General features: G+C 47.2%; 2 protein-coding genes across 3 annotated transcripts in view; one reads left to right on the top strand and one right to left on the bottom strand.

Moving 5' to 3' along the window:
* The window catches only part of Mgat4a (alpha-1,3-mannosyl-glycoprotein 4-beta-N-acetylglucosaminyltransferase A), an 81253-nt gene extending 75980 nt beyond the window's left edge, over positions 1-5273 (top strand). For both annotated transcript variants that reach the window (XM_021631549.2, XM_021631548.2), the window contains exons 15-16: positions 139-251; positions 389-5273. In XM_021631549.2, coding sequence (XP_021487224.1) covers positions 139-251; positions 389-415 — 140 coding nt within the window. In that variant the 3' untranslated portion in view covers positions 416-5273. The remainder of the gene's footprint in view (positions 1-138; positions 252-388) is intronic.
* Positions 5274-5538: 265 nt separating this feature from the next.
* Positions 5539-13250, bottom strand: Unc50 (unc-50 inner nuclear membrane RNA binding protein). Its single transcript, XM_021631550.2, has 6 exons — positions 12898-13250; positions 11830-12113; positions 10772-10892; positions 7186-7325; positions 6993-7094; positions 5539-5850 (listed from the first exon to the last, which is right to left on the bottom strand). The coding sequence occupies exons 2-6, from the start codon at positions 12107-12109 to the stop codon at positions 5714-5716; spliced, it is 780 nt and encodes a 259-aa protein (XP_021487225.1). The 5' UTR covers positions 12110-12113; positions 12898-13250; the 3' UTR covers positions 5539-5713.
* Between the last annotated feature and the right edge of the window lie 4 nt (positions 13251-13254).

The raw sequence follows: 13254 nt of genomic DNA, 5'->3' as shown, positions 1-13254 counted from the left end.
GACTTCGACCGCTGCATAAAAACAGACCTGAGGAAACTCGTGTTTCCTGTCTACTAGAAATGCTTCACTTTTGGTGGCTCTTCACGCCTATGTCAGACTCCCAACAGTTCTTTAACAGAAAACCTCTCTGTTTTGAAGGAAAATTTGAGTATGGCGTTGCAGAGGGAATGGTGGACCCTGGCCTAAACCCCATATCAGCCTTTCGACTTTCGGTTATTCAGAACTCTGCCGTTTGGGCCATTCTTAATGAGGTAAGGATATGTTAGGTCGCTGAAGCCGCCTCACTGCTTTTTTTTTTTTTTTAATGGCCTTTTGATTTTGCAAATGAAGACTTCTGGGTATTGCGAATTAACTGCTTTATCAAATATTTCATTATTTTGTATTTCAGATTCATATTAAAAAAGCCACCAATTGACCTGCTAAGAAACCAACGCATCCTTTTCTGTGACTCGATTAAAAATAGTTAGCACGGCCTCTTCTGTTTGGACTTGAACACTACCTCTCGTGAAGCCTACTGTAGATGAGATGATTGTCATTTCCGCTCAGACAGGGACTCCTCCCATGGATAACTGATTCATTTGAAACTAGGCTGTCCTCCAATTTGAACTTGACACAAGCATTTTACAATTCAGACAGCCTGTTAGCGTGACTGGGACTATTTTGGTATTATACTAATACACAAGAGTTGTACATATTGTTACATTCCTTAAAATTTGAGAAAACTAATGTTAAATACATTTTGTGAAGGGGGTACTTTTGAAGTTCATTTATTTTACTATTATAGGCCCTCTTTTATAGACGATCAGGGATATTATATATATATAAATATATAAATACACATAAAGATGTTATGGAGTTAATTTATTAGAAACACTTAAGAAGTACATATTTTTGTGCAGTAAAGTTTTGGATCAATACCTTTTTTTGAAGAAGCGGTTCCCTGGCTTTTTTAAGTTCTTTCTATATTTTTATTTGGAGATGCAGACATTATAGATCAACACCATTTTTTCCAGTGCACTGCCATTCCGGATTGGTTCTAGATGGGTTTCTTAACTTGAAGTACTTTTATAATCACAGCAATTCTGAACAAAATATTTTCAGAGGCATTTGTCAATCCTAAAGCCAAGATTTGAAAAGACCAATGTCCTCTTGAGGGTTGCTTTACTGTACTGTGTATGGTGTGTAGCCACAGAAAACCGGTGTGACCGTCAGAGTCCAGGTGGGAGGCCCCTGCCGGCGTCTCCACACAGAGCCCTTCAGGTTTCCTCTGTGAGGGGATGAGACTCCTTTCCTTTTTAATCTGTCTTTAATCAGTAGTTAGCACTTTGTCTCCCTTCTCGCTGTTGTTAGGTTTTGGAGTTCAGTGTTTTCTTGGTAATGCTGTTGTGTGAATCATGATGGGTATAATTTTACAACTGAAACTGTAATGCGGGGCTCTGGGGCAGGACCGCTGCAGGGCTTGTCCGCTTGCTCCGCCGTCGCGAGCTTGGAGGTAAACGTGTCCACAGAGTGCTCACGCCGCCGGCTCAGCGGCAGGGGCCGCTTAGCACCAGTCGGCGAAAGTGCTTTCACTCCCACAGGAGTTGCCAGCCTTGTCTGGCCATCCAGGGGCTGCATGGTCAGCGGATGTGGAGGCCTGGGGCTGTGGGCAGGCCTAGCCGTGGCCGCAGCCTGTGGGACACACAGCAAGCACTCAACAGCCATTTTGCATGTTCTGACTGGGAAACCGTAGAAAAACACTACTGTGCCGAAAGTCAAAACCCAGCTGAAGTTTTTCTTGGTGTCTTGTAAATTTCTCTCTCATTTCCTTCAACACTTGGCATCTGGTTGAGCCAGTTTGCTAGCTGCTCATGTTTCCCTCCTGGCTTTGTTTGCCTGCCCTCCTTGGCACGCGTGGGCGCGCATACTCAGCGCCTCGTTTTCGTTAGTGGCAGTGCTTGGTGTCCGACACGCTGTGAGCCCTGGAGGCCAGCACGCAGTCTTCCACCGCAGCAGGGGCCATGCGACCCCGCAGTGTCGGTTGCTCTCCACCTTGTGCCCAGGACAGCGCTAGACAATTGGAAGCAGATGTGCTTGTCCCAAGCAGGAAGTGTTCCCGGCAGCGCTGGGGGTTGGTGAGGGTGAGGGGCGCAGGAGGTGGGGCCGGAGTGCTCAGAACGGCAAGGTGTGCTCACGGAACCTTGGAGGCTGCCGGCCGCTTCCCCGCAAGTAGCGAATGGAAAAAAGTGCCGAGTGCAGTACTAACTGTATCTAGAAAATAGGTCGTGGTTGGCATCTGGTGGGTATTTCAGATAAACCAGACTCTGAGCAGTGCCAGCCTCAGCAGAAGCCACAAAACGCATCTATTGAAATGAAGTGAAAAGTTGTGTGCCCATGTTAGCAGTCTTCCGGATGCTCGGCAGGCACCATGCTGGCTCCCAGAAGGATGGGACATTAGTTCTGCTGGGCAGCATGGTGTCCAGGGTATAAACACGAGCATTCTAGAAAGGAGGAACAGTGCGGCCTGCTGCTGTGGTTGAGAGCAGATCTGTGGCTTCAGTGTGGTGCAGGTGAAGGTGTGTGTTTTGGTGAGGGGCCAAGATTGCTTGGCCTGTATGTTAGTGTTATTCTTCCCAGCATGCATTGCAACAGTGTCCTCAAGAGGTCTGTTTGATTGAAAAGCATGAGAAAGAGTGAATGCAAATGGATGACTTCGCTTGTAGGCTAGATGTGTGTCCATCCATTAGGGTGTGTTTGAACAAAGGTCCCTGTGGCTTTTGAAGGCATTGGTTACATGTGAAGTAATAGGTTTGCTTATTTCAAAAGCTGTCGGGAAAGTTGGAGACTAGAGTTCTTTTTAGTCGTCCATAATCATGGGAACTGAAGTTCCTGACAGCGCTGTCCCTCAAGGAAAAGTGTGGCTATATAGAAGTGTGCTCAGGAAGGTGCTTCCAGTTCGTAGTGAGCATTTGTGGCGTGCAGGAGTGTCTTGAGAACGGTGGCTGTGATCTACGATCATGTCTTACTACCTAACGAGTGGGAGATTTGTAGGTGACTGGCCCAATCTTGTGAGCCAGGGCAGGCTGGTGGAAGTTCAGGCGGCGGCAGCAGCACTCTGAACAGCACTGCTGGCTGAAGGGTCAGGGGCCCCCCGGGAAGGGCTGCAGGTGGCCCGGCCCACGGAGGGGAGGCTGTTAGCAGCTGCAGTCCTCTTTGCCACAAGGACAGCATCACCCCACACTTAGCCAGGCTTGGAGACTGACATCTTTGGATGGGCGCCCAGCACCTTCACTGCACCTTTGTAAGCGGGCCCCTGGCCAGACTTCTGATGCGCAGCAGTGACATGACAGATGGGTGGTCCTGAAAGAGGCCAGCCCTGCAGTTTCCTAACAAGCAACAAAGAGTCCAGTCAGGCCTGAGCGGTCTCCAGGCTGGCTTGCCTGCATGTTTGTTTGTTTTAAGACAGGGTCTCCCCTTGCACCCCAGGTTGGCCTTGAACTGTCTGTTCTCCCAGTTCTGCCTCAAGTGTTGATGGATGTCACCATGTCCAGCTTGTTGACAATTTTATCAACCCGTCTCCACTGTAAGTCAGACTTGCTTTATTTTTGTTCTGTAAAACACCCATCAGGATGTGGGGGTACAGGCACCTTTTTCTCCTAGATGAGGCTAAATTCTACCGACTTAAGAGCCTGCCAGAAGTACTTGCAAGGATAACAGTGGTATTTTAGGTCAGATTGGAAAGAACCTCCTGCCTTTATGTGCACCTGCAAGCGTGTCCAGCCTTCTGACAGTGTGGCGTGGCGCTGTCATTCTCGAGAGCCACACAATCCGGTTACGTGAAAAACGTTAAGAAGCGTTTAGTGAGTTTACAGTTTGCATTGTGCCATTCACTGCTCTCCTGGGCCACAGGCAGAACAGGCCTGCTGGAGCGTAGGCTGTGGCAGGCCTCCGTTCTGTAACCACTCAGTTGAGTACTAGCTCAACAGCTAGTTCACAGCTCAGACCCCGTGTGCACCAACCAAGCTTGTGTATTTAGATGTTTTCCACAATACCTCTGCTTCGAACCCATTAATTGATAATCAAGTTTGTTCACTTTTTTTTTTTTTTTTTTTTTTAAAGCATACTGACATAGCCTTGAAGGAAAACAACTGAAGAGAAGGAATTTGGAGGTTAAACACCATCAGGTCCCACAGCATTCTGTTGTCCTCATCTTCATAGAGTAAGGGATCTCCAGTCCCGGGGCAATACTTTCTACAAAGGGCATTCCTGAGCTATGTAGCAACACTTAGAGCTTGTTAAATTTACACTTTGATAGTTGTGAGGATTTAAATGATTAATCTTAACAGATATAAGCTATGCTCATTTATATGCTCAGTTTAATGCATGTGAACATAAAATTCCTAAAAAGATGACCAGTCTTTTACAAAGAGAAGAAACAAAACAAAGAAACCAACCACGTTACCCGTGCCCCTGTACCTTCAGTAGCTGAATGAGCTTTGTTTCTGAAACGCTCCCCTTTCCAGTTTTTGCACTACCTAAAAAAGCACGTGTGAGGGCAGGCAGCAGCGGCACGACACCCTGTGTGGACAGCAGCAGACAGTGACCTGAGCAGGGAAGGCCAACATTGCGCAGGTGGACGCAGGCAGCAGGACTCCAGCTGCTCAGACCTCGCTGGTTTGTTGAGGGGACAGGTAAATGCTGTGGGTGCTGAGGACGCTGCTTCCTACAGCTGCTCCAAGTACTGGTGAACTAGTCATTGGCCCTTGGCCCCAGAAAGAAAGGGTAGAGTCTTTATAGCTTGCTTAGCATTCCATTCTTTACTGGAAATGCTCGGCTAGGTAAAACCACCCGCAGCGCATTCTGAGCCTTATGAGGGGCTGCTGGGACAGTACGGCCCAGTGCTGCCGGCAGGTTCTTCTCAGCGTAGTCAAGAGTCCACTAAGCCTCACGTCTCCTCAGCTGGAGCGCTCTCAGAAGGCCGCCTTTGCATGGGGAGGTCTCTTTGCTAGGTTGTACCAGGTTGTTTTTTTTTTCTTCTGTACATACTTTGCTCACAGTGTCTTCATGGGCTGAAAAGTTAATAGCTGCAGTAATATTGAGGTACCTGTTGGATTTTTAAAGGCAGATTATTTATTTTCAAGTTTGCTGCTATAATTGAAACCGAATAATGTCCTGTCGACTGTGCCTTTCATAACTGTCTCTGTGCTACAACTGTCCATGTGTATTTGAAATAAAGAAATTTGAAAAGCCATGTTGAATCAAGATTCCTTCTAATAAAAATGGCTCAAACCGAATGAGTGCACTGAATTTTTGTAGCACTATTACTATGGTGTTAATCTGTTTTCCCCCCTCTTCATTCCTTAAAAGGGGAAAATGCCATCCTGGTAAGACAGTGGCTGTCATCTCTTCAGGTAATTCACTGCCATATGTAATTTTCAAGTGGGAGCAGCCCCTGGGGCCTGTGTGGGCCACACTGTGTGTGTAAATGTTCTTTAAAAACGGGCCAGACTGTACATCCTGCCAACAAGTGTCAGGTGAAAGTAATAAACAGTTACATGCTTTAGTTTAAAAATATTTATTAGAAATGTACATTTAATTAGTTTTAAGGAATGGTCTAGACAATAGTGCTAAGATCACCTCAAATTCGTAAACTTTGCATCTTTCAGATATTTACAGATTTACAAGAGCTCGTCCCTTCCCAACAGCAGACAGTCTGGCTAGGACACTGCCACTGTCATTTCACTCTGTACTTGTAGAAGGAACACAGTGTGTGGGTGAAGTTCCAGCCCAGCGCCAGCGACAGCCCGTACAGCACAGCGAGAGGCGCAAACGGATAGAGCAGGATGACTGTGTTTTTCAGAAACGGCAGTGCTGGAAAAGAAGCAAAGTCATGACTGACAAGAGGACATGCTGAAGGCTGGCTCTTGAATCTTCAGCACACTGGTGTAGGACCATGCTGTCACTTGCAGCTCTGTAGGTACACCTCATTTAGGGCAGAGGGCTAAATGAACAGCTATCTAGACAAAGGCTGCAGAAATGTCTAGTCAGCATGCAAGGGGTCTCATGGTATTTTCATCCATAGATACTGGTACACATGGGACCCAATCTCTTCTGGCCATCTGAGTGTTTCCGGCCCAGAAAGCAGTACACCTCACTCTGAGGTGTGTCAAGCAACCCCCAGCCCCTGGGGGAGAACTAGGGCACTGAGCTGCTTGTTACTGCTTAGTTAGTGCCCAAGCATCTCTCACGCCGTTCCCACACAGACACTGCTCACCTCACCAGCCCTCGGCAGGGCATCCACAAGGCCACTGAGAGAAGCAGCGTCTCGCTGCCATGGATCACAATACTTTCAAGATCCAAGAAATTCACTAGAAAACCCCTCACCCAAAGAAGGCAACTGGAAAGTCAAGTGTTCCCAGGAGCCTGGTCATGGGGGAAGGACAGTCAGAGGCAAGAGCTGTTTGTGTTCCCAGTCAGCTCATCAGAAGCAGCAAAGAGCTGAAAGTTCTCTGGACATTCTGTGAGCTCAATCTGAAGCTCTCTAAACCTTAGCAATGGGGGCTGGGTGTGGGGGTGTGAGCAGGACCTTGTACACAGTTAGCAGGTTTTCTACTGAGCTACACTCCCAATCTGAGGTCATCTCCTAAACAAACAGCCTAAGACCATATTCATTCACACTAGGAAACAGAACCTACAAGATTTAGCAGTAAGTTTGCCAACGTGGTCTCATCTGGGATCATCTCAGAGAAATGTAACTACCTGAGGGCCTGTAACCCGGTGCCTCTCCTCTCCACCCTTTGGTTAATGAATTCAGGTTACTGAACCTGAATCCACCCCAGAAACTAGTCAAGGAGCTGTAACAAATGTTACACAGCACCTGGGCTACACTACTTCTGGACAGTGGGCACGCTGAAAGCGACACACCTGTGTAACTGTAAGAATACCTTAGTCTGTCAGTGCACTGTAAATCCACTCCACCCTCCCCTGTTCTGTTCTCAAACACCCAAACTTACCACTGTATCCCAGGAAGGTTACGTAGATATAATAGCCAACAGCAATCAACCACAAGGTATTTCCAACTAAATATCCAATAAATGTATCTGTAAGGATAACATCTGCCAGAAAAAAAAAAAATAAAAGCATTCACGAGAGATGCAAACGGATAGAGCAGTAAGAACTCCGACCATCTGAGAAACACATGCTTACGGTTGATGAAGAAGAGCTGGATAAAATGCAGGATGACCAGGAGCGGGTAAAAGGCGTTCAGATGCACGTCGAAGGCATAGCCCCACTCCACATCGTAGTCTCTGCTCTGGCGCTTCACCAGATACTTGTTGGAGATGAACCTGCAGAGCAAAATGAACACTTCTTGCATGGCAGAGTAGTTCTCAGTACCAGCCACCTTCTGGGTGCGACAGTTACTGACGTCCTAGAGATGGAGAAGCCTGACATGAGCCTGACGTCGAGGATGGAGACTGCACACCTTAGGTGTGATTTTAAATCACAGCGTCTAGGTGAAGACCCAAGGCAGTGATGGTGCCTGGCACAGCTGAGGAGCTGTGTGCCTGTAAGAAGCAAGGAGCAGAGCAGGGCAGGGCGGGCGAACGTCAGACGGAAATGCAGGGCTTGCTCTTAGGATGCCCGCGGCTACTTTGTGACCTCAGGCTTGTCTTTACGCATTAAAAAAAAAAAAAGCACCATGAAGATGCAAGAAATGTCTGACTGAGGTTTTTGACAGGGTCTCCTTGTGACACAACCTACAGAGGAGGATCGACCACAGCCTGCCACTAAAGTAGCAGTGAAGGTGACAAGATGCACCGCCACTGGCTGCTGGTGAGGCCAGCAGGAGTAAGAGATCTGGCATAAAGCCAGATGCCAGAAAGTCACAGACAAGGTGAGAGAAATAGGAGGAAACAGAGATGGCAAGTGGTACAGACAGACAGAATGACGTGTATGCCCGCTTCCACCACCGTTCTTCAACTTACATCTGTGGAAATCAATGTCCTTTATGTCAGGAGATTTTAAATGATTCTTTTATTGTTACATTTATTTATGGGGGCAGGTGTGTGGAGTTAGGTCTACAGGCGAATTCTGGGGGTTAAACAGGGCAAGTGTCTACCCACTGAGCCAGTGTCACTGTATTTTAATATTTTACATATCAAATGCAGAAACCAGGGTCACGTTGTGGTGGTGCCTGCCTCTAATTCCAGCTCGCAGGCAGTCGAGGCGGGACATTTTTTACTTTAAACGCTGCTTGGGCTACTTGGTACTAGGCTAGCCTGGACTTTAGCTTAGAGACCATGTTTTAAACAGCACACAAACAAGACAAACAGACTAAATCAAGAAAGCTTGGCAGAATATAATAAACAGTCTATACTTAGTTATCAAAAAGCCAACTAGAACTCACCAAATACTGTTTGAACTAATGTGCCATGCAATTTTACAAAATTAAGTGAAAAAAGCCAGGGACAGAAAGACCAACCCACAAATGGCATATATGAAAGATAAAAAAAACAAAACAAAACAAACAAACCTGGCTTCAGAGTAACAGGAAATGGAATCATGGCCAGCAGAAGCTAAGGAGGGGTGATGGAGGTTGGACTGTGGCTATGAAAACAGAAACAAGAAGTTCTAATGCTCACAGCACGGGGCCCTGGACATCTTATAAGAGAACTTACAAATAGGACTTAGAGCTGTGGCTTCCCAACACCAGTAAGCTGTAAACGTTTGAGACAGAAGCTCTAATTACCTTGTGCTAAGAACTCCCTAAGTCATAAAATTAGCAAGAGCGATAAAGGAACTGTAGGGAGCCTGCAGCCCGCGCCCCAGAAGCCATGTCGTTGCTGCCCTCCTGCTTTCCCTCTACACACCCTTACACGGGCAAGACATTCGTTCCTAGAGAACCCCAAGGCAACTCACTGGCGTCTCTCCCAACTCCATGATGGCCACATCTCAGGCAGACTGCGGTCTGTGGGCTGGCAGCCCTCCCTCTGCCTCTGCGCTCACCTGCAGCAGGCACCCCACCAGCTCCTGACTCAGCGGGGCCAACACACACCACTTCTCCTGCACCCAGCAGTCCTCAAACCCACAACTTCTTGTCAGCGCTTCCTGTCAGCACAAGAAGCTCTGCATCCTCTCCTCATCCTATACTCCCACACCATTCTGGGCACCTCCTTCTCTCACGTGAGCCCCGTGATTGTGCCTGGCTTCCCCTCGTCTACCCCTGCCTTCGCTGCCATACTGAAGACTTTTTCAACAGTGAATTTGAAGTGCTTTTGTTCTTGGCCTCCACACTCTCCATTTCTCTTCTACCTTCCAACCCACACTTGCAGACATGAACATAGTAGCCTTTTTTTTTTTCCTTTTTCTGAATTCCATCAAAGCCATTTTCTAGTCTCAGTTCTTTGTAGGCATTTAGTGTTACCTGTCCTCAGACCTAGCTAGCTTGCTACTGCACATAAGCAGGCTTCTGCAGCTGCACATTCTAGAACAGGAATCAAGATTCTCATAGCACTCCAAAACATGGCCTTATGTTGGTTCCAATGGCATTTCTGGGATGGTTTTTTTGAGGGGTGGGGATGCCATTATTTCTACTCCCAGCTCCTCACAAGTTCATGACACCTGTGTTCTCACAAATGGCACAGTGAGCCATTTCCTACTTGATCAAACTACAGGAAAAACAAAAGCCAACAGCAATCACCCCAGGCCTTGCTCTGTGGCCATCCAGACCACTGCACTCATGGCAGACATCTACAACAACCTGTTCTCGGAAGCTTTCCCCATTTTCCCACACACTGCTGCACAATGAGAATTTGACTTATGTAAGTAGTATTAACCTTGGCCCAGGTTTTAGAGACTTAGATTAATGACACATAACAGCGTTTATCAACTATTCAGTACCCACAAAACTGTACTTTACTGGTCAAAAGTTAGAGAGGAGAATAAAAGCCTGGTCTCACCGGAGGTTACGGCCTTGGCATTTTTGTCTGAAACAGTAACAGCTACCATATACTGGACCCTCCCCTAAGTACCAGGGGCCTCTCATCCCACTACCCCTAAACCACCTGATGAAACAACTCAATTTATAAAGGAGACTACAGAAACCACTGCTAGCATGTGGACCTCTGTCTCAGCCTAAAATGGTCTCTGCTTCCCACTCAGTCCTCACCCTGTACGTAAGGTTACATCCACTACCCTTTGCTCAGGAAGCCAATCGCACAGGAGCATTCCCCATGAGAGAAATGGGAAGCTCAACACCAGATCTAGTCTACTTGCCAAATACTGTTGCTCACTCAACCCCAGACAGAAGCAGGCTGAGGGCCTCTGAAGACCTCTGGATGTCCTTTTTCAGCAGGAAGGAACCACACTAAACACAAGACCCTTTTCAAGCACACTTGACTTAGTGCCAAAGAGTCAAAGTAAAAGTCCAAGGGCTACCCTATCCCTCTAGATCTCAATGGATCAAAACACTGTCAAAGCACTTGTGCATCTGGAAATGGTATCCACCGACAAATGGAGACAACAAGCTTCCCAGACTCAGGCAGAATCACATATAATATCATGAAAAAACAGGGTGAGGCCACACTGGGATTTGCCTCCATGACAATAAGCACACATTAAAGTATCTTCTGATCTAGGACAGACACAGGAGGAAAGTTACAATAATCCTGGCAGTCAATCTGATCACTTCAGGTACTCTGTCTTGGCTTCAATGACCATTAGCTACCCTCAAATTAAACAGAGGCCCAACAGTACATTAAAAAAAAAAACAAAAACATATTATGGTACTTACCACATTAGAGTTGATATCAGAAGACCAACACCTACACAATCTATGAATACAACCCACAGGAGCAGCTTTATTGTCTCAAAAAATCCCATGTCCAGCACAAAGCCAAATCCTATGGTGGACACTGAAATAAAGAAGTAGGAGATTCACTGCTGGTCTCTAGAGTAAAGATACAGTCCCACCCATGTGCCCACAGTGTAGTGGTGGTACACACAAGGAATAGAACCCTGAAGACAAGTTATATGCAACTGATGTAGAAATAAACTCCGCCTTTGAACGCATATAAAGAAACAGGGTTCATGGGAAGGTCACCATGACGCAGGGCACTCACAACACCTGTACAGAGGCTTGCAACGTGAAAAGCCCTACATCCTGCAATATTCTATTGTTGACTGGAGTTTTTCCGTAATGTACTAGAGAACTTAAAACTGCTTTCTCAAGTTCAAATCAGTACTTCCAGAACCCTTACTCTGAAACCCTTACTTCCAGCTCTGTGGTAGAACACCTGCCTGGTAGTGTAAGTTCCTGGTTTCTTTTCCTGGTCCTACTAACTCCTGCCCTTCCCTCTGACAAAAAAAACAAAATTAAAAAAACTCAACAACCTCCCAGCCACACAGATTTGCCTCATTAAGAAATGCAATTTCTCCACCCTAACATTTCTTTGCACACATGTGGGTACTGGATCATATTAGAAAAAAAAAAAAAAAAAAGTCAGTTGAGTGTGTGGTGGCATACAAGGATCTTGAATTCAAGGCCAGCCTCAGCTACACATCTAGAAGCTGTCTCAAATAGAAGGAGAAAACAGCTATGGAATAAATCCTGTCCTGTACTTCTCAATATCCCAATACAGTAGTTTAGTATGTGTTACAGCCTGAACTAGGAAGAAAAACACTCTTTCTTGCCAGCTTTCTAAGGTTTTAGAAACAAACCCCCACAGCTTCAAATACACCAAAATTATGATGCATTATACATTATCACAAAAGATACTCCAAATAAAGCTTCCTCTGAAATACCCAATCTGTTTTTCCAAGCATGCTGCTTGTGAACTAATGCACACTTACCACAGAGCCAGACACTTAAGAGGACCAAGAAAGCGGGGTCATCTCTGGCCCACTGATCCTTTGTTTGCTTCCGGTAATGAAAGTTTCTATAAACCCTCTGTGGGGAAGTGAACAGGTAGAGCATCTGCCATGCGGCAAACTCGAAGTCCATCTGCCGAAACCGAAAAAGCCTTCTGAGGTACTTGTAACGTTTGGCTCCAGCTGTGTGCCTTGCAGCATCCCTGGAATTCAGGACTCCGTTCCCGTGCATTGAAGAACTCACCGAAGTACTTGGTAGCATCTTCCTGGAATGAAAACATTTCTCTTAGATGTGATCTTAAGAACTGTTCGGCTACCAAGTACTCCTCTTCAGAGCTGTGACATTTTCTCCTGCAACCAGAAGCAATGGAGGTGGTTCTGGGGCTTTGTGTTTAGGGGGTGGCCAAGCGTTAGCTGCACTTTGGCCAAGGGCAGCGCCACACTCTTCTGCACCACCTGAAACTATTTATCTCGAGTCCATGGCTTCCCAACCTCCACCTCAATCAAGCCTTTGACTAGCTAACTACTGACAGTGGAGGATGAGGAAAAAGCAGCACAGGGGTGTGGAATGACACACATGGCACAATGACTGGAAAGCTGGCTCAAAATTCCATGTTTTTAATGGCCAAGATTTAAAACAAAACAAAAATCTTCGTTTACGCTAAAAGCAAGGTTACTGAAAAGCTAAGACACACAGCTTATTCATACAAGTCCATCGGCGATGGCCAGCAAGCTCCCGGTTAGTCAGAATGTGACATAAAAACGAAGCAAATGCCAATCATTGGTGGTTTTACTCCTAGACTACCCGGGCAGGGCGAATAACAACGCGGACGGTACAGTGCAACTAGTCGGAAACTAAATGCGCGCTGGAGGCCGCCCCACCTCCTTTTCCACAGGTTCCAGCACCCCGCTGCGCCCCATCCCGCCCCGCAGCTCTCTTAACCTGCAAGGTCCACCGTCGACTAAAAACAGACAGCCCGGTGACATTTGAGCTATGAACAAGCATCGACAAGGTTTTAGGGTGTGTGTCTCCCGTGCAGAATTCCAGACCTGCTTAGAATCCAAAAACGGCTCTGTTTCTGCGATTCCAACGTAAACGGGCGTCTTTGCTTTTACCCAGCAGCTCCACGGCGGGCTTGGGGCTCGAGCTGCCGGCCGCCGGCCTCTCCCTAGCCCGGCCGCAGAGGCACCACCGCGAGCTGTCCGTGGAAACGGCCGTCAGCACGAACGGCACCCGCGCACACAGAGCAGGCCGCACTTGAAGGCCGCCGCGGCCTCGTCCGGGGCCCAGGACAGACGCCACCTTCGCCCGGTAGCCGAGCCCAGCCTCCGCCGGGGCCACTTCCCTTACAGCGACGTAGCCCGCACTTGCGGCGCCCCGCATTTACGTCACCGACACACACTTCC

Source organism: Meriones unguiculatus, chromosome 16 (assembly GCF_030254825.1).
Source record: "Meriones unguiculatus strain TT.TT164.6M chromosome 16, Bangor_MerUng_6.1, whole genome shotgun sequence".
In the NCBI taxonomy this organism is placed as follows: Eukaryota; Metazoa; Chordata; class Mammalia; order Rodentia; family Muridae; genus Meriones; species Meriones unguiculatus.
Note: the sequence above shows the minus strand (reverse complement) of the source record. Positions and strands in the feature narration are given on the sequence as shown.